Here is a 17,480-nt window from a genome sequence, read left to right on the forward strand (position 1 = left end):
CTAGCTAGCTGGCATCGTCTTCAACTGCAGCCCCCGACACCGCGGACCCAACCCCTTGAACGTTGGCCGGGTTTCCATGGCAGACATATTCTGAATAGACATCATCGGGCATGGTTGACGGGGCCACGTCGTCGTCGTGTCCAGTCCCGTTTTCATCCTCGTCGGCGTCGTCGTCGTCGGTCAACCGCAAGCGAGACCCTCCGTCGACCCCCGGCTGGTCGTTCCCAAGGACAAGGTAACAGAAACCCACAACCCACGTTTTCCAGGATGTGTCTTGTCCTCTGAAAAAGGGTGGCCCGTCCCATCCCGACCACGAACACCCACATGCAACTTTTTTCTTGTCGATTTTCCAGGGTTTGCGAATATCAAAATTGGAACCGTCGGGCACATCACGACAACCACCACCACACAATTTAATTTTCTGCTGCTCACCGACACTCCCGGGCATCGTTCGTCCACAGCCTAACGAAAGAGAAAGCTTGCCGGGCCCTGAAAGACTATTGACCGTCCTCGAATTTTCCCCATGTCGACGTGGCTTGCCGAGGGACCACCACATGACTAACAACACCGCTTAAGCGCCCTGGGCCGAATTTTTACCTACATACCTACCTACCTATATCCAAGTCCAACTCACCCTCAACCCGCACATACTCACAACCCCGGCCCCGGCCAGCCGTCGTCTCCCTTCACCTACACTTTGAAATCCTCGTCTCTTTCCTTGCTGAACCAACACCCCCTAGCTCATCACGAGGATCAACACATTTTTTTCTTGCTATCTGAAGCTCTGTAAAAATCTCCGACTCGGCCTGCTGTGCTAAACCGGGATATCTGTCCTCTCTCCCCGGGCTCCCTTCTCTCACCGTAGGTTCCTTCGGATTGCGACGAAAATGCGCCGCCGACAATGTCTTTCATGAACAGGGTAGAATTTTTCGGAATTGTCGTCGTCGTGGCCGTGACTCAACAGGAGACCTTGGCAGTGCCCGTCGATTCGCACCGAGCCGTTACTATTTTGCGTCTTTTTCAAGGATGGATGAGCGCAATATTTTGATTTGCATGGCAGACCGGTGCTTGCGTTTACAGGGTGATTATTCGAAGGCTGGATGGCAGACGTTACGACTTACACACATCAAGATATCCGACAGGGGGGCCGATTTTCGCAAAGCAAGTCTCAATTATTCTGTGCGCAAATATGCCTGGGGGGGTATCAAAACTACACGAGAGCCCAGATTCTTTGTCCGTACTGCTCTGCTGGTCCTGATCTGATCCACACACTTTTCGATGGACGGGGGGTTCCACGTTTGCTCGCTTACCGCAGTCGCACTTGCAGTTGCAGTTGCATTTGCAGGCCGGCGAGCAGCCGTCTCCGTCTCCAATTGCCAATGTAAAGCTAACGCCTCCGCGGCGCGCATTCGTCAAAAGGTCTTGCACCCAACCGAAAAGGCGAGGCTGACCATCCCCCGTTCCGTTCCCACCTCCCACAGCGCGCGCGCACCTCACTCGCGCCGCGCCCTGTCATCTGATTTCGCGCAATGTCAAAAGGTCGTACAAGTCGTCGCGCATGCTGCTGGTGCTGCTGCTTTTCTCCCGCCACCCCGACGTCGGTCCTCTCTACCCGTGACAGCTTGATCCATCCACCCGCGCTCGCGGCACGCCCACACGCCAACGTCGCCGTTGCGCGCCAACCAATCAATTTAGAACCTTCATCCCTGCCTCCCACCGCGTTTGTTCTTACCCCTGCGGCGTCCTCCTCCTCCCCCAGAAGAGATTCCACCACCGTTTTGCTGATGGTGCGAGGGTCCCGTAGGCGCATTGCCCCCCGACTGTCTGGTCCGCGGCTTCTTCGCGTTCGGTCCCGGTCCGTTGTGAGGAGGTGGGGCGACGCTGTGGTAGCCGAGTTGCGGTGCTGGAGGCTTGGGAGGCAGCCCACCCCGGCCAGTGCCGTTGCTCGGAGCCTGCGGTCGCGACTGATTCTGATTGTTGTAGCTCCTCGACATGCGCGAGTACGAGCCAGTCGGTGCTGGGCCAGATGGGGGAGGTCCAGGAGGAAGAGGAGGCTGCTGCGCTGACCACCCACCACCACCACCGCGTTGCTGGCCGCGCCCGTTCTGCTGAGGCTGCGACTGCGGTCCACCACGACCACCGAAATTGCCAAGCTGGATATTGGTCGACAAGGAAATGTTTCCGGGTGGGGCGCGCGGCTTCACCTTCTGGCCGAGGAACTCGCCCTCTTCAGACCCGTCGCTATCGGCGTAGAAGATGTGCTTGCGAGCGGCGGACGCACCCTTGATCTGGAGCTGGGGTGCATTAGGCACACTGGCAAAGTTACTGATCGGCCCTTCGGTGGCGTTCTTGTCGAAGTACAGGTCTCTGTTCTTAAGTGCCCAAGTCTTGCTGCGAGGCTTGTTGGCGTGGAGAGAGCAGTCGGAAGAGTAGTGTCCTTCGGTTCCGCATGCACCACAGTACGCGGGGAGAACGTTGACCTTCTTGATCGCGCCTCTCCGAGGCTGGTAAGACCGCCAGAGGTCCTCACAGTCATCGTCTTCGTGGGCTTGGGAGCCACACGTGGCACACTCCATGCCCTCCTCATCCAGGTGAATGAGCTTCTCCGTGCATTGTCCCTTGCCGTGGCCCAGTTGGCGACACTTAGTACACCTCTCGCGAGTCGGGCAGCTCCAAGAAAAGTGGCCTTCATAATCGCAAAACTTGCAGGCCGTCTTGGGGCACGCAGACGACATATGACCGGGGGTAGCGCAGTAGATGCAAATTCGCTCAGACTCGGGAAGGCCGGGAAAGTACCTGCGTTGCTCAGCCAGATCCTCCTCCTCACTCATGATAGCCGGGCCCGGTCGACCGCTCTCCATCTCTTCGTCCGAGAGCTCGTCTTCTTGGGTATCGGCAGGTGAGGCGTGGGCTCCTTCCAAGTGTTCCGTCTTGACTGAACCAGCGGTTTGCGCGACAGCGGGTGTGGATTTGCTGGGAGGCGGGACTTCCTGGACATCGTCGTCGTCTCCGTCGTCGATGACCATGGGTGAATCCTCGGTGCCTGTGCCTGTGGTCATGTTCAAGTAATCGTCGTTCTTCAGGATGGTTGCCAGGTTCGCAGCAATGTCGGTTTTCGTTTGAGGCTTTTTAGACTCGGCTAGGGCGACACCCTGCTGCTTCTTTTTTGTCCAGCGCGCGCGAGTGTTGATATACGCTTGCAGGGCAGCGACGACGATGTCGGCGTTGAGCCGGTCCTGCTGGTCGATGTTGCGGCTGATGAAAGATTGACACCAGCTCTTGAACTTGGCCTTCCAAACGCCTGCGCCCAGATTGTTACCCTTGGGCTGCAACAGACTTTTCTTGGTAGGCAAATGAAGTAGCAGGCCACTGTGCTCAAAGGGCTTTTCGTCTTGGCCCTTTTCTTTGCCCGACGCAGCCTGAGCAGCTTGTTTTTCCTGCTTAAGTTCTTGTCGTGTTTTCTTCTTGGATTTTGCGGTGTCCTTGTCGGCGGGGGCAGGTGGAGGGGCTTGGGAAGGCGCGGCTTCTGTTGCGGATTGAGGTTCGGATTCGGCCTCAGCCTCGGGCTCCGGCGTTGGTTCCTTTGACTTGGCCTTGAACGGTGCTGGTGCAGCTTTTGCAGACCCGCCTAATGAAGTCCGAATCTGGGACGTGATGCCTTGATTCCATCCAACCTGGGCCGGGGCCTTTGCCATGGATCGCGTCGTCCGCTGCGCCCCTGCATCGGGCTTTTCAACGGCTGCCGTCGTCGCCGGCCTCGTATCGTCGTCCTCCTCACCATCCATTTCTTCTGAGCCAGAGTCTGAATTCTCAGATGCATCGTCCTCATCCTCCAACTCACCCTCCTCAGCACTCTCGTCTTCTACGACGTCCGCGGTCCCATTCTTATCTTCCTGGCTGGTCTTTGGCCGCTTGGCTTCAGGCTCCGGTGGTGATGCCTGATGAGGCTCTGATGCGTCGGGCTCAGTGTCCTGCTGCATATCCTCCAATGAGCGCTTTTTTGACGGCTGCTGCGATTCTACTGCTTCAGTGGCCTCCACCACCTCGCTAGATACCGGCACCGCCTCTGTCTGTTCTGAAGTTTCCATGTTGTGTGATGAGTGAGCCCAAGTGAGCCCAAGTGGCCACAACAGTCTGTACAAGGCCGGAATTAAGATTTAGGCTTCTTTCGACTTCGTGAGAACCACGTCGAAGCTTTGAGTACAGCGATCAAAGAATCGACGAATTTCCTGAAAATAGATGAAAGGGCTCCAAAGCCTTTGATGTTGATGTCTGACGGTTCGAGTATGGACGTCTACAAGACCTGAGGAATCGTAGAGAATGCAGACGCGTTGGCGCGAAACGGCCGGCTCAAACCCAATCTCTAAGATCCAACTTGCGCAAGAGCCAGTTTCTATGTGTGCTGGAAGAGACTTTGGCGTCCTGGTGACGCAGAGATGGTCGATCTCGCGGGTTGTATGTCGTCGTCAATCGCGTCCGCGATGAATTGGCCGCCCTGGGTCAAAAAATTGTATGCAGGTATCCAGTTTTGTTCGACGTCACAAACCAACTGGGGGTTGTCAGCCGAAGAATAGCCGACACAATCCGAGCAGAGCAGGTCCCTTCCTGCAGCGCTGCATCGTCGAACCGTGCCTGCCGTCCACACCGTTGGGATCGATTTTTCGAGGTGCGGGCCTCTGCACAGTGCCAACTGCCCCTCGAGGACGATTCATGTTCTGGGGCATCACTAATTAAGGCACTTGACAGTGCATGGATTGGGAGCACCTGAGGCGGTTTCGCTTCCACTGGGCGGGATGCGGAAGCGAAAGTGTCGACTTCTAGAATCGGCATTATTGGACCTATCGCTTTCCATCTAATTACAACCCGGCAGCATGCAAACCGCACGGTTTGGTTGGAGCAGGTACTAGCAGAGCCAGAACCCTTGTGGTCGGAGATGAGGCTCGATCTTTGGTCAGTGGTCGCGCCTGCTGGTCTGGTTCCCGTTCCTGTTCCTGTCCCTGAACCGAGCGCAGCCCTGCAGATGGCGCGCGATTGAGGGCCCGGACTATTGAGAGTGATGGATGCGAAAAGGAAAAGATGATGAGTGACAGGACTCGACAGCTGACAGGCAGCTTGTGGTCTCATGAGTTGCGTGCAAGTGTCGCGTTGCCTTGATCCTCTTGGAGCAAGACACGCCACGGATTCCCGCGGTATCGCAACGGGCGATTTGACGTGTCTTCCTCGTCCAAAGTGTTGCTGATCTCTGCAGGCTAAGAGTGACGACGGCAGATGAACACGGGCAGCTTGATAGATATCGGCAGACGACAAACGGGGCTCGGTACGAATGGGGAAACAGACTTTTTGATACTCCATCAGCAGTGCAGATTCACTCCTCGGCTTCGGTGAGATATCCCGGAACGCCAGGACTTGAACGTTCATCCCACGCAACGCAACGAACCACTACAGTCAATAACTTATCGCACAGCCCGATTAGTGGAGAAGGCGAGAGACAGATTTAGCTCAGATAACCTGCTACTGAAGTAGCTTTCCTCAGGTCGAGAGGGGGAAAAGGTGGGAAGGGCGAGCAACACCGTATGTCTTGGATGGCGAGAGTACGGAGTACCGAGGTGAGTCTGGCTTCTGGACAGTGCTTCCACAATAACGCCAGACAATTTGGTGTGCCATTCCTTTGCATCTGGCCGTGGCCTCGTCTGCCCAGCGTGGCTAGATCCCAGGGCCCCCAGATGTTGGGAGATGCATGACATTGGCGTGGATGTCCTCAGTTGATGAACCGTATCGGCGTGTTTTCTGACGATTCTAAGCTTACCTTGGCCTAGGATTTAGCTTAGCCTGCTACGGAAAAAGGTGGTGGTGGCATGTTCATGCCGTGTGTTGCTGTTGGTGCTTGGTAAAGGAGCATAGGAGCAGACAGACTCAGTCTCGACCCAACGGTTACAACCGAAGTCGACAGTGCGTTTCTGAGTTTCCAGCCAGTCTGCTTGTTTCCCGCCCGGCCAGCCGCCTCAGCCGTCTGGGCTTCTCGTCGCCAAATGTCTGGAAATAGGGGCATGTTCCCAGGAGACATTGGCCAGGGGAACCCCTCTCCTGGTTTCTCCCCGGCTCCGCTAGCAGATAGCATTGGCGAACCCTATGCCGCAGAGTGCTCCGTCCTTCCGGTGCTGCACAGCCAGGCAGGCGGTCCGGCAGCGAGATGCACATGCAGGGTAGCTAACAGTACGGATAGCTTGCGGCGGGACAGTGGTACGTCGAATGCTCGCTCGGGTCTGGGCCGTCCATCTGACTGTGTGAGTAGCTGGGCTGCTGCAGCATCCCTCGGGTCGTCAGTGATCCTTCCCGGGTCGCGGGTCTCAGCCCGTGCTGTGCGTTGTTTTGCAGTCTTTGCTTTGCTTTGCCTCGCCTTGCTTCTGAGGGGAGGAGGAGTGGGTGACGTGTGCTGTGCTACGCTAGGCGCGTCTTTACGGGGCCCATAGGCAAGATAAAGTGTCGTCTGTATGCGATCGGAGTCGACTCGTTTCTTTTTGTTTGGTGGGCTGGGCTGGATGTTCTGTTCAGCGTTGGCAGCAAGCCGGGCCAGTTCAAAAGATAAGGCAGATTGAGAAATCGCAGGCCGCGGATTGCTTCTTGCCTGCTAGTGTTCTTGCCCTGCCTGGGGTTCTTCAGTGACATGGAAGTCCCACCAGTGCCTGTCAACACTGTACTGCCAATCTCGCAGCAAGCACCGTGTGCAAATTGGGGTGGTCCCCTGAATGAATGAGCGACCCTGACCCGTCTCGCGACTGGGGCTCCACGCTCCGCTCGCCTGCCCGCTCCTCATGTCGGCTGGGCGGGCGGGCTGGCACCTGCTCGTTCTCAGAGCTGGCAGCAGCTGCTCGCTCGCCAGTGGCTAGTGGTGACCACAGTGCTGGCGGTGGCCCAGTGGCTCGCTAGTCGATGCTGCTGCCCCAGCTTGTCCACTCGGAACCAATCTCGTCGTGTCTTGCTTCGCCTTGCCGGGGTCGGAGTGGGTCGAAGCTGGGAAGTGCTCGCTGGTTGCCCTTGCAGGCAGTGTGTCCAGTGTGTGTCCTGTGTGCCTCCACGTCCGCGAGGACACTTGCTGGAGTCCGTGTCGGGGTCCAGTCTCCTCCTCCTCTCCTGTCCCAGTCGTCCCCATCAGGCCTGAGGTCCCTCGTCCGCTGCTATGAATATCTAATTCTCCTTCATCCCATTGCCAAGTAGCCAATTACGACGACACCGTCCCCAACATTTACAGCTCAACGCTCCCTTCCACCGTCTACAGTCTCGACGACTGCTTCTTCGTCTCTCGCTCCCATCAATTCTTTCGCATCATCACCACTATCGAGAATACCGCGCCTCATCCGTCGCGAATTGCTCGCCGAACCCCGTGACATCATCAAGGGGGCTGCCAGAGCAAATTGGTTCCCATCCATCACACACCATCGCCGGCCCAGCTTCCAGCATCATCTGGACCAAGAACGACGATCCCGAACTACCCGCTTCCATCTCCTTCGCCCTTTCCATTCGAACATCACCCGATCGTCTCTCCCGACACCCCTTCAACACCGCCAAACTGTCTTCCCCAATTCTCATTTCTCGCACCGTCTCTTACGACGCGGCCACTAATCCTCCGCGACGTGGCAGCGGATCGTACAGAACAATGGCGGATACCGGTGCCCGCAGAAGAAGATCTAGCAGCATTCTTCAAGTCCACTACGAGCCGCCCGAGACTCTCGAGCAAATAAGTGACCAGGCCGTCGTGCCCAATTTGAATGCGAACTGGGTCAATGCCAAAGGTGAGAGAACCCCGCGCAGAGCTCCGCAGGAAGCTTTTCCCCCCTTTCGTGCTTGTCGCGTGCCTCCCCTCCCCATTGAGACACAAAAAAACTGACAACACCACCACAATCAGGTGCCTGGACCATCCACTTCGTCCTCATTCTCTGCCTAAAGATCTTCTACGACATCATGCCTGGCGTGTCCCAGGAGACGTCATGGACCCTGACCAACATCTCCTACATGTTCGGATCGTACATCATGTTCCACTACGTCCGTGGCGTGCCATTCGAGTTCAATGGCGGAGCCTTTGACAACCTCAACATGTGGGAGCAGATTGACGACGGCGCCCAGTACACCCCCGCAAAGAAGTTTCTTCTTAGCGTGCCTATCATGCTGTTCCTCCTCAGCACGCACTACACCCATTATGACTTGGCCTACTTCATCATCAATTTCCTGGCCGTCCTTGGAGTCGTCATCCCCAAGCTGCCTTTTGTACGTATCCTCCCACTGTTTTCGCAAGGATGCCCTAGGCTGACATCAGACACAGAGCCACCGGATGAGAGTCGGTCTCTTTTCTGGCGAATCCGACGATTGAGCTGCATGGCAACATGGCGTTTAGGGGCTGGATTGTGTATTTGTCGCGCGAATCAAAAAAAAGATTGGAGTCGAGAGATGGCATACATAGCGAAGCATGGTCGGAGAACGAAACGGAGAATACACACGGATGAGTGTCGAGGAACAGCGCGGAAGCACGGGAGCTTTGGGAGCACTGGACACGGAGTATTTCGACTTCGTCGAGAGACGGTTCGAGGTGCCAGAATCACCACTTTTATTGTTTCGAGTCAGAACTACCAGAAGGCTTGCAGAGATCATCCACTCTGTGTGTTGCAGAAATGACGACACGACGTACGGCGCCCTGGTCTGCAAATTATGATCTTTCGCAACCCGAAAAGCGAGGGGTGGACGATTCAGCAAAGAACCGAACATAGAGGCTCCACCATATGTACCCAAGCGTTTTCATCAATACTAAGGCACAGATTGAGGATTGTCCGCCATCGGTGAAGACGGGCTCATCGAGACCCATGTGAAAAATTCAACAAGTCGCAGCATTGCCTCCAATGCCCAAGGAGCATCGCCGATCAATGGAGTGATGAAAAAACTTCTGGCAGCGTCGCCGAGATTTTGCTCCAGCCACGACCTCCAAAGAGGTTCTTAATGCCATGAGAAAAGTTTTACCTGCAGCCATGAACTTCGAAAGGCCGCCCCTCCGACGGACATGGTTAGGATATCAGGAGCTCATTGCATAAACTTCAATACGCCAACCCGACTCGGCGCGTCTCAACCCATCTCAACTCAAGTTTGGCTGCAATGGCTTGGACGTTCTCAACAAGTTGACCGACTGTGGCCAGCACACCATCAAGCCGATGGTCTGCCCTGTGAGCCCCCGTATAAGATGGTTGAAGGAGATTCAAGGGTTTTCTCTTCCCTCTTCTCTCCTCATCCATCAGTCGTTCGCTCACATTACGGGAAGGCGGGAACTCTTTCACTCAGTCAATCGTTATCAACTTACAATCGTTTTCTTCTAGTTCCTTAGCCTTTCTTCTTGAAAATGAAGGTGACCGTTGCTGCTGCTGTGGCAGTCCTCTCCGGGCTTGCCGGGGCCCAGATGCCCGTTCCGAACCCCGGCCCGGCTCCTTGGCGCCCGCCCACGCATGACTTCCCCGCTCCTCCCGCTCCCTGGAGCCCGCCCAAGCACGACTTCCCCGCTCCTCCGGTCGACACACCCCCGGTCGTCGTCCTTCCTCCGAAGCCGGTCACGACCACCAAGACCGACATCATCGTCAACCCCATCACCAAGACCAGGACTGAGGTCATCACGAGGGGCCACTTCACCATCACCCGCAAGGTGACTGAGCCCTGCACCACTTCCACCACCCGCCGCCGGACCACCACGCCGTGCACCACGTCTAAGCCGAAGACGACTCCTTGCACCACGTCTAAGCCGAAGACGACTCCTTGCACTACGTCGAAGAAGCCCACTACGACGCCCTGCACCACGTCAAAGCCTAAGACTACTCCCTGCACCACCCTCAAGCGCTCCACGACGCCCTGCACCACGTCGAAGCCCAAGACTACTCCGTGCACCACTTCCAAGCCGAAGACTACTCCCTGCACTACGTCCAAGCCGAAGACAACTCCCTGCACTACGTCCAAGCCCAAGACTACTACTCCCTGCACCACGTCGAAGCCTAAGACTACTCCCTGCACCACGTCGAAGCCTAAGACTACTCCCTGCACCACTTCCAAGCCGAAGACTACTCCTTGCACTACGTCTAAGCACAAGACTACCACTCCTTGCACTACATCTAAGCCTAAGACTACCCCGTGTACCACTTCCAAGCATAAGACGACGACTCCCTGCACCACCTCCAAGCACAAGACTACGTCGATGAAGCCCAAGACCACCCCTTGCCCCTCTTCGTCCAAGAAGGTTATCCACTACACGAAAATCACCTCGACCATCCCCGCGAACGGCACCAAGCCCTGCACCACGGTGACCTACTACAGCAACATCCTCCCGCCGCCCGTCACTACGTCCGCCAAGAAGCACCACTCCACCACTCCGGTCGTCGTCCTGCCGCCTCCGGTTGTCATCGTCTCCTCGCAGCAGGGCACTCCCGCTCCCCCGGCGACCACCAGCCCCAGCAAGCAGAAGTACACCAACACCACGGCTCCGGTCAGCCCGCCTACCGCCCCGGCTCAACCTCCCGCGCAACCCCCCGCCCAGCCGCCGGCGCAGCCTCCCGCTCAACCTCCTTCCCAGCCGCCCGCTCAGCCTCCCGCTCAACCCCCGGCTCAACCTCCCTCGCAGCCTCCTGCCCAGCCGCCTGCTCAACCTCCCGCTCAACCTCCTTCTCAGCCTCCCGCTCAACCTCCTTCTCAGCCTCCCGCTCAGCCTCCTTCTCAACCTCCCTCGCAGCCTCCTGCCCAGCCGCCTGCCCAACCGCCTGCCCAACCACCTGCCCAGCCGCCTGCCCAGCCTCCCTCGCAGTCGCAGCCTCCCTCGCAGCCTTCTCAGCCGCCCGCCCAGCCTCCTGCCCAGCCGCCTGCCCAACCTCCCGCTCAGCCGCCTTCTCAACCTCCTGCTCAACCTCCCGCTCAACCTCCCGCTCAACCTCCCGCTCAACCTCCCGCTCAACCCCCCGCCCAGCCCCCGGCCCAGCCCAGCAAGGTCGCCACCGCAGGCAGCTCCAGCCTCCAGGCTCCTTTCACCCTGGCTGCCATCATCGCCATGGCCTTCGCCTTCTTCTAAGCGCTATCATAGCTTTTGGAAGCAGTGGATCCCCGTTGGCGATGGGAGGAAGGGAAGGAATGTTTCAGTGGTCTTGAAAAAGGCCGCTCGATCTTCTTCAGCTTCTTGCTGCTGGCATTGGGATCTTAAAAGGGGTATTGAACACTTGTACGCACCCGGTTGATAATATTAAACAAAAGAAAAGGAGACTGTGTTTTGCGGTGGAATCTAATTTGGGACGGAGAAAAGGGAATAGGATAGAGTATGTAATGGAACAAGGAACTAGGTAGATTCGCGGTAATGCACTTTGAATTTTCAGCAAACCTTATGGGTCACTTGTCTTCTTCTGTCTTCATCATACGACGGGCCATTCAGAATAGGGAACAAAACAAAAGCATAGGTTAACAGAGAGTAGTGTTCTGCAATGAAATTGTCAGCAAGTACAACTTATAAGTCTAGACCGCAGATTTTTGCCCGTTTCGAATAACACAACTTCGCAATTGCCCCCCTCCTTCCCGAAACGGCAAGTCTAGCAGTTTTGTCCCTCCAAAAACCTGGCTGCCCGCGCAGAGACCAAGCAGCGGAACACCCGTCTCATCTTCGGTGTTCCGAACCTTGATACATGTACCCGTGCTGTCGAATGCATGCGACGTAGGTGCAAGTAGCGTGTACATGCCATTCACGTATGTGCGCGAGTGTGTGTGACGCAGAATCGGGTCCCGTCTGCAAGATAAGCTCCCGCGCGCAAGGCGCTGTCAGAACCACGCGGGAGCAGACGAAGCTTTTTGGCCTTCGGTCCTTCCTGTCATCAGACCGAATCTCACGATGTTTTGCATGGTCTCGAGAAGAGCACGGGATAGGAAGTCAAGACGAACTCCCGAAAACGCCGTTCCATTCATGCACACACGCCCTGTTTGCAGGCAGAAGCAGCAGCATCTAATCCCCGAGCCGATCGTCGGCCGAGGCAGGGCAGATCTGGTTCGTCAATTGGTACTGGGCAAACCAGCTAGTCTGCAGTTTAGATTCGTTCTCTGCGCATCCCGTCCTGCGCTCGGGAAGAGATCACGGCAAAGGTGTGGATTGGTTGTGGGAAGCAGAGGTGAGAGGTTTTGGCGGGGTGATTGCGCAACTGGGATAGCAGGCGGGGGAGGGGGAGGGGCGATGAGCGACGTCGCGTGCCCGCCCGCCGAACCGGCACCTCGCGCCGAGCGGGGAGGTGGGCGGCTTGAGGTGAGGGACAACGGATACCCATGTCGACGGCGTTTCTGACGTTGAAGGCGATGTGTGTGGTTTTAGTCAGGTGGTGAGGAATCCCATATAAATCACCAGTCTCTTGGCTACCGTTGGCATTTCTTCGTCATCTCTTAAATTCGCCGTCGTCCATCCATCTGTCTGTCCAGCTGTGTCAGCTGCCTTACTCGGGTAATCACATACCCGGCACACCAAGTGAGTTGTCTTCGCGCCCGGTCACGATACTCACTCTCGTTCTGGGATGACCACTCACATTTACGTAGCCTCCATCTCTTTGTCCAAAGAAGAAACGGTTTTGTCCGAGAGCACGCATCAAGATGAAGTCCTCCGTCTCAGTCCTGTACCCCAACGAGCAGGTCTCGCGCAACGTGACGGCGTACTCGGAGAGCAGCTCGACGCCGCTACCGGCGCACATTGTTGCGTACCATGACCACATCGACACCACGCAGCCCGAGACGTCGATGCTCATGATCAGCAACTTTCAGGCGCAGAACCACATCTGGCTCGCCAAGTTGATTGGGGCTAAGCGAGGTGAGTTTTGTCAAATTTGTTGAGGACAGAGTAGTGAGAGTAGTGAGATGCTCCTTCGTGAACGTGTCTTGTTGGTCTGGTTTCTTGGTTTTCGTCGTTCATATTGCTTGATTTCGTCACGGGGGAGGTTACTTGGATGACGAAATCGCTTCGTTCTCTCATTCTCATACAATTCTCACTGGAGAAGGATGCTCTTCTTCGACTCTCATGAATAAAGAACACCAACTAACAAGTCTCAGTCCTGGAAATCGGCGTATACGTCGGCTACTCCGGCATGGTCTGGTCCCACGCCGTCGGCCCCAACGGCACGGTAACGGGCCTCGAGTTCGACGCAAACTACGCAAAGCAAGCCCAGGAAGCCTGGGCCGCCAACGGTATCAAGAACGCATCCGTCATCGTCGGCGACGCCCTCCAGACGTACGTCCATTCTTCCCATTTCTTTCCTCTCTCTTCCACTCTTCCCTGTTACTAAACGCAACATCGACACAGCCTGCCGACCCTCCAGCCCGACGAGCCCTACGACCTAATCTTCATCGACGCCCAAAAGTCAGGCTACCCCTCCTACCTCTCCACGATCCTCTCCGCCTCGCCCGCGTCCGGGGGTAAGCGCCTGCTGCGCGCGGGCGGCCTGATCGTCGCGGACAACGTGCTGCGCCGCGGCATCGTCGCGGACGACTCGGACGGCAACCCGTGGGTGCAGCGCGAGAAGGGGGAGCGGGCGGCGTACTGGAAGAGCGAGGACGTGGAGAAGCTGCGCGAGTTCAACCGCATGGTGAGGGAGGACGAGAGGCTGGACAGCTGGCTGATGCCGCTTTACGACGGGGTTCACCTTGCGCGGCTGGTGGATTAGATTAGAGACGCTGAGGAATGATTGTGATAGATGTGGGCTCAGATTAGGGTAGAATATGACCTTTCTAGAACTTTTTAAACGCATTCTTGGTTTTTTAAGGACCGTTGATTCGTGTCAAAAGGCTCGGAGCTCATGACAATAATGGTTTCATGACAGGTACCCTCAAGATGCTCTCGATGCTCAAGTACTGGATAGAATAAAAAAAGCAGTAATTCAGGGTGTCCCTCAGCCAGAGGCATACGACAGGCTGTGTTTCTCAGGCATCCGCAACAATGACTTGTTCATGTTCAACCTTATGGATCCAGTTCATTGAAGCTGAACACAGCCATCATGTGCACAAAGTCGTTGTTCAATTCAACTTATTCCTGAACAATGCACAAGTTCGTGGCACGGCCCGGGCTGTTACAATCTCATGGTCTTGCTTGAAGTGTCTCGAGATATTGTCGAGGCATTTCAATCTCAATCGCCTTTTGACTGGATGAAGAAGCACATAACCTGTCACAGTGAACATTGCGACCTCCCCCATCATACTCAGTAGTCTTTCATATGTCCATCCACCCCGTCGTTTCCCTTTAACAGCACAACTTCTTCCCGAACAAGGGCGATGTCTCCCACACTTCAACACAGAGCCATTGTGATCCCACACAAAGCTGCCCAAACAATGGAACACAGTCTTCACCAACAACTCCCATTCTCATCATCCCCTTGTATAGAAGAAGCCCAAGATGGGACCACAACATCACCGCCCTCTAAGTAGACGCCAACTAACACCCAGCACCAAGCAACCCCCCCACCACCCAAACCTCTCGACCGGCTCAAATGCAATGTGCACCGCCGAAAACATCTACTACACAGCCTGCGGCTGCTTCTCCGGCCACCACATCACCTGGCTCTGCCCCCGCTCCACAACCACCCCCGGCGCCGGCACCGTCTGCCCGGCCATCGACGCCCAGGGCGTCTTCCGCCGGCCGGGGAAGTGCCTCCCGTGCCGCCGGCGCGACTGGCAGCAGCAGGTACTCGAGCGCCTCCTCCCCGTCCGCGACGCTCTTCCCCCGAGCGGCGGTGACCTTGTCAGCGATAGGCTTACCCTTCTTAGCGCGATGATACGCCGGGCCGTGGAGAATTCGAATTCGAACGGGAATGGGGTTGGGAAGATGGAGGATGAGACAGGTAAGGAGGGGCAGCAAGGTAAGCGTGAATCCGACGTTGTTGCCGAGCAGTCAACGGGGGATGAGGTCCAGCAGGAGGTCGTGGAGACGGATAGCACGGCGTGGCATCAGGAGTGAGATCCGGCTCGGCTGTGGGATTGGAGCTCACACACGGGATGTCGTCCCGGTAAGTGGATAATCACGGTCGGTGCGGCGCCGGCGATGTACAGGTAAGAACCCCCGATGGCCAAGTCAAGATCTTGGGCAGAACCACTGAACGTTTTCCCCTGCCATGAGCTTCCTCGACCATTGGACGCGCAGACGAGGGATACCTCCCGCGAGGAGTGAGTTATGACAATGATAACCATAGAAAAGCACGCAGCCGAAGCGCATGCGCGGGAACAAACGCAGAACATCTAGAACAAACATTCGTATCAAGCAAAAGGCAGTGATCCTGCTACGCCTCCCTCTCTAAATCCAGTAAAAGCTGCAGGAAGCCAGCCCGCAGGCTCGCTCGTTTTCACCGGCGCGGTTCCACCGCCGCCACGTACACACACGGCAACGGAACCAAGGATGCTCTCGTTTCAGGGCAGCTGGACGCTGGCGAGCCAAAATCGACGACGTGCCGTGCACCGCGCTCTCGCTGCGGCTGCGAGGTTAGCGTGATGCATACGCTGTGACATGGCGAGTTTATTGTTTATGTGTGTTGGCTTTTGGTAAATCGTAAAGTTGGTCGTGCATTCCGAATGCAACCGCTGCTCTTCCAGACGGCAGAGAAACGGATTAGAACAGGCAAGGCGGACCGCCGCACTGCTATTGCATGCTGCTTAAACCTAGTATATGCAAGGTAAATCATCACCTTCGCTTCGCAAATCTTTGTCGCACCGAGTGATGATGTTTGATGCAGAAATCCAGAAAGGAACGCTTGTTTACTCGTGGCTGACTTGGCCGCCGCCCACAAAGACCGGGCCAACGACGCAGTTTGCTCTTGGCGCTTGTCGAATGTGTAAATTGGAGGGCCCAACTGTCAGCGGCGCACGCACCAGCCGGAGGTTCGAGACGAGAGACAGATCCGGAGGGTAGGGATAGATCGGGCAAAGGGCGAAGACGGGTTGGGAGCCTCAAACAAACGTGCCCGAGGCCTCACCGTTGACAAGTGAGGTCCGCCAATGCAAAGTGCGGGTTAATCGTGCATGTCTGAGGGCATGGTCGCGCACGGCTGGGGGCCAGAACATAATCGGACACCCATATTTTCTTCAAACAGGTTACATTGGCCAAGGTAGCGGTTTGTGTCACGATATTTGGGAAGCCGGGCGAGGTACCTGTCCGTTCCAAGAGCAAAAACAGGCAGTGATTTTCGGTCCAAGAGAGCACAGCGTGAAGACGGCTCGACGGAAGAGAGTCTGAAGTGTGAGTCCCGACGGCCAATGGTGAGGGATACTGTGGATGTTGATGTTGCTCAAGCGGCTCATAGCGCTGGAAAAGAAGGCACTATTGATTCCTAGTTTGACAGATGAAGCTGAGAAGACGCAAGTGATCTCGCATACTCCACTGCCCCCCGCGTTGGCCTCAGCTTTGACGGTTGTCTGTCAACCCAGTGAGAGCAGTATTTCTCTCTAATGCACCAAGCGATTGGGTGGGGGCACACGAGGGTGGAATATGGCCGAGATGAAGGTCAGAGAAGCCCCGTCTTCGTTGTGAGAACGCGTATGTTTCGACGAGGGGGCAGGCGTAGCTTGGGTTGAACAAAGGAAACTTCTGCATCGATACCTCATCAAGCTTGTCAAGGGAAAATATCGATTCGCGAAGGCGGGAACAAGCCGGTACCGTTGTCGCGGAACCTCTTTGTCTGTAGACTGCTTTGTGTGTTCTGGCTCCCAAGAACATCCCTCACCTCGGGCCGGATGGTGACCTCAGGCATGCGGCACAGGTTGCTGCTGGGGACAATATGGTGGTCTTGGACTTCCTGTCCCAAGGAATTCTCTTGCAGATGGGCACGATTGCGGAGAGTCCACGCCGCTCGAGACAAACACTTCCAGCGTTTGCAATGGGTCCGGCATTCCGACGTTTGCACCGTTTACGGGAAGCAACGCCATTCCGAGGGAACAATCAGGCAGGATGAGCCGCGGTTGTCCGCCTGCCAGACGTTCCTTGACCGAGACGCATGCTTTGGCATGGCTTGACTGTTTGTTTGCTTGAAATGTGCGTCGACGACATGGATTGACCGAATATGTGGCCAGGGTGCGTGTTTGCCAACACCCTTATTCCGGAGCAAACATCATTCGGCGTCGTATTTCTGCCACCATACGTCGTCGTCCGAGGGTGCATGGCAGTACGGCTTTGGTGGCTTTCATGCCCTGTTTTCTCGGCGATGCTGCGGCATCTTGCTCTTGCCAATTGCCGATCTACATGAAGAGCCGTCGAAAATATTTCCTTGGACACGGACCAATGGATGCTGATCGCGTTGAGACACTGCTCTCCATCGGGCTGGGATCTGAGTCTGCATCCCGTCGTTTATCACCGCGGCGCATGCTCCGGAGCCGCTAGGAGAGTCTGTCGCAAACAGGCAGCGAGTCTTTGCAATCCAGTTGGCCAGATGAAAGCGCCCAGTTCCAGACTTTGAGGTCCCACAGCCAGC

At 56.3% G+C, this 17,480-nt stretch overlaps 5 protein-coding genes across 5 annotated transcripts; 4 read left to right on the forward strand and 1 right to left on the reverse strand.

Moving 5' to 3' along the window:
- Positions 1 to 1,700: 1,700 nt before the first annotated feature.
- Positions 1,701 to 4,088, reverse strand: AIR2 (the record flags this gene model as incomplete). The annotated part of the gene is made up of 1 exon (XM_036644826.1): positions 1,701 to 4,088. One exon carries the CDS (start codon positions 4,086 to 4,088, stop codon positions 1,701 to 1,703), a length of 2,388 nt encoding a protein of 795 aa, XP_036489113.1.
- Positions 4,089 to 7,654: 3,566 nt separating this feature from the next.
- ORM1 lies at positions 7,655 to 8,365 on the forward strand (the record flags this gene model as incomplete). The annotated part of the gene is made up of 3 exons (XM_036644827.1): positions 7,655 to 7,790; positions 7,904 to 8,262; positions 8,318 to 8,365. The coding sequence occupies 3 exons, from the start codon at positions 7,655 to 7,657 to the stop codon at positions 8,363 to 8,365; spliced, it is 543 nt and encodes a 180-aa protein (XP_036489438.1).
- Positions 8,366 to 9,379: 1,014 nt separating this feature from the next.
- CGCS363_v012979 (uncharacterized protein) lies at positions 9,380 to 11,083 on the forward strand (the record flags this gene model as incomplete). Its single annotated transcript, XM_036644828.1, has 1 exon — positions 9,380 to 11,083. The coding sequence occupies one exon, from the start codon at positions 9,380 to 9,382 to the stop codon at positions 11,081 to 11,083; it is 1,704 nt and encodes a 567-aa protein (XP_036489437.1).
- A 1,547-nt stretch (positions 11,084 to 12,630) lies between these two features.
- On the forward strand, positions 12,631 to 13,694 carry mdmC (O-methyltransferase MdmC; the record flags this gene model as incomplete). The annotated part of the gene is made up of 3 exons (XM_036644829.1): positions 12,631 to 12,844; positions 13,084 to 13,261; positions 13,334 to 13,694. The coding sequence occupies 3 exons, from the start codon at positions 12,631 to 12,633 to the stop codon at positions 13,692 to 13,694; spliced, it is 753 nt and encodes a 250-aa protein (XP_036489863.1).
- An 824-nt stretch (positions 13,695 to 14,518) lies between these two features.
- Positions 14,519 to 14,980, forward strand: CGCS363_v012981 (uncharacterized protein; the record flags this gene model as incomplete). The annotated part of the gene is made up of 1 exon (XM_036644830.1): positions 14,519 to 14,980. The coding sequence occupies one exon, from the start codon at positions 14,519 to 14,521 to the stop codon at positions 14,978 to 14,980; it is 462 nt and encodes a 153-aa protein (XP_036489864.1).
- Between the last annotated feature and the right edge of the window lie 2,500 nt (positions 14,981 to 17,480).

The sequence above is a fragment of the Colletotrichum siamense genome, assembly GCF_013390195.1.
Source record: "Colletotrichum siamense strain Cg363 chromosome Unknown KSG_Cg363_contig09, whole genome shotgun sequence".
NCBI lineage: Eukaryota > Fungi > Ascomycota > Sordariomycetes > Glomerellales > Glomerellaceae > Colletotrichum > Colletotrichum siamense.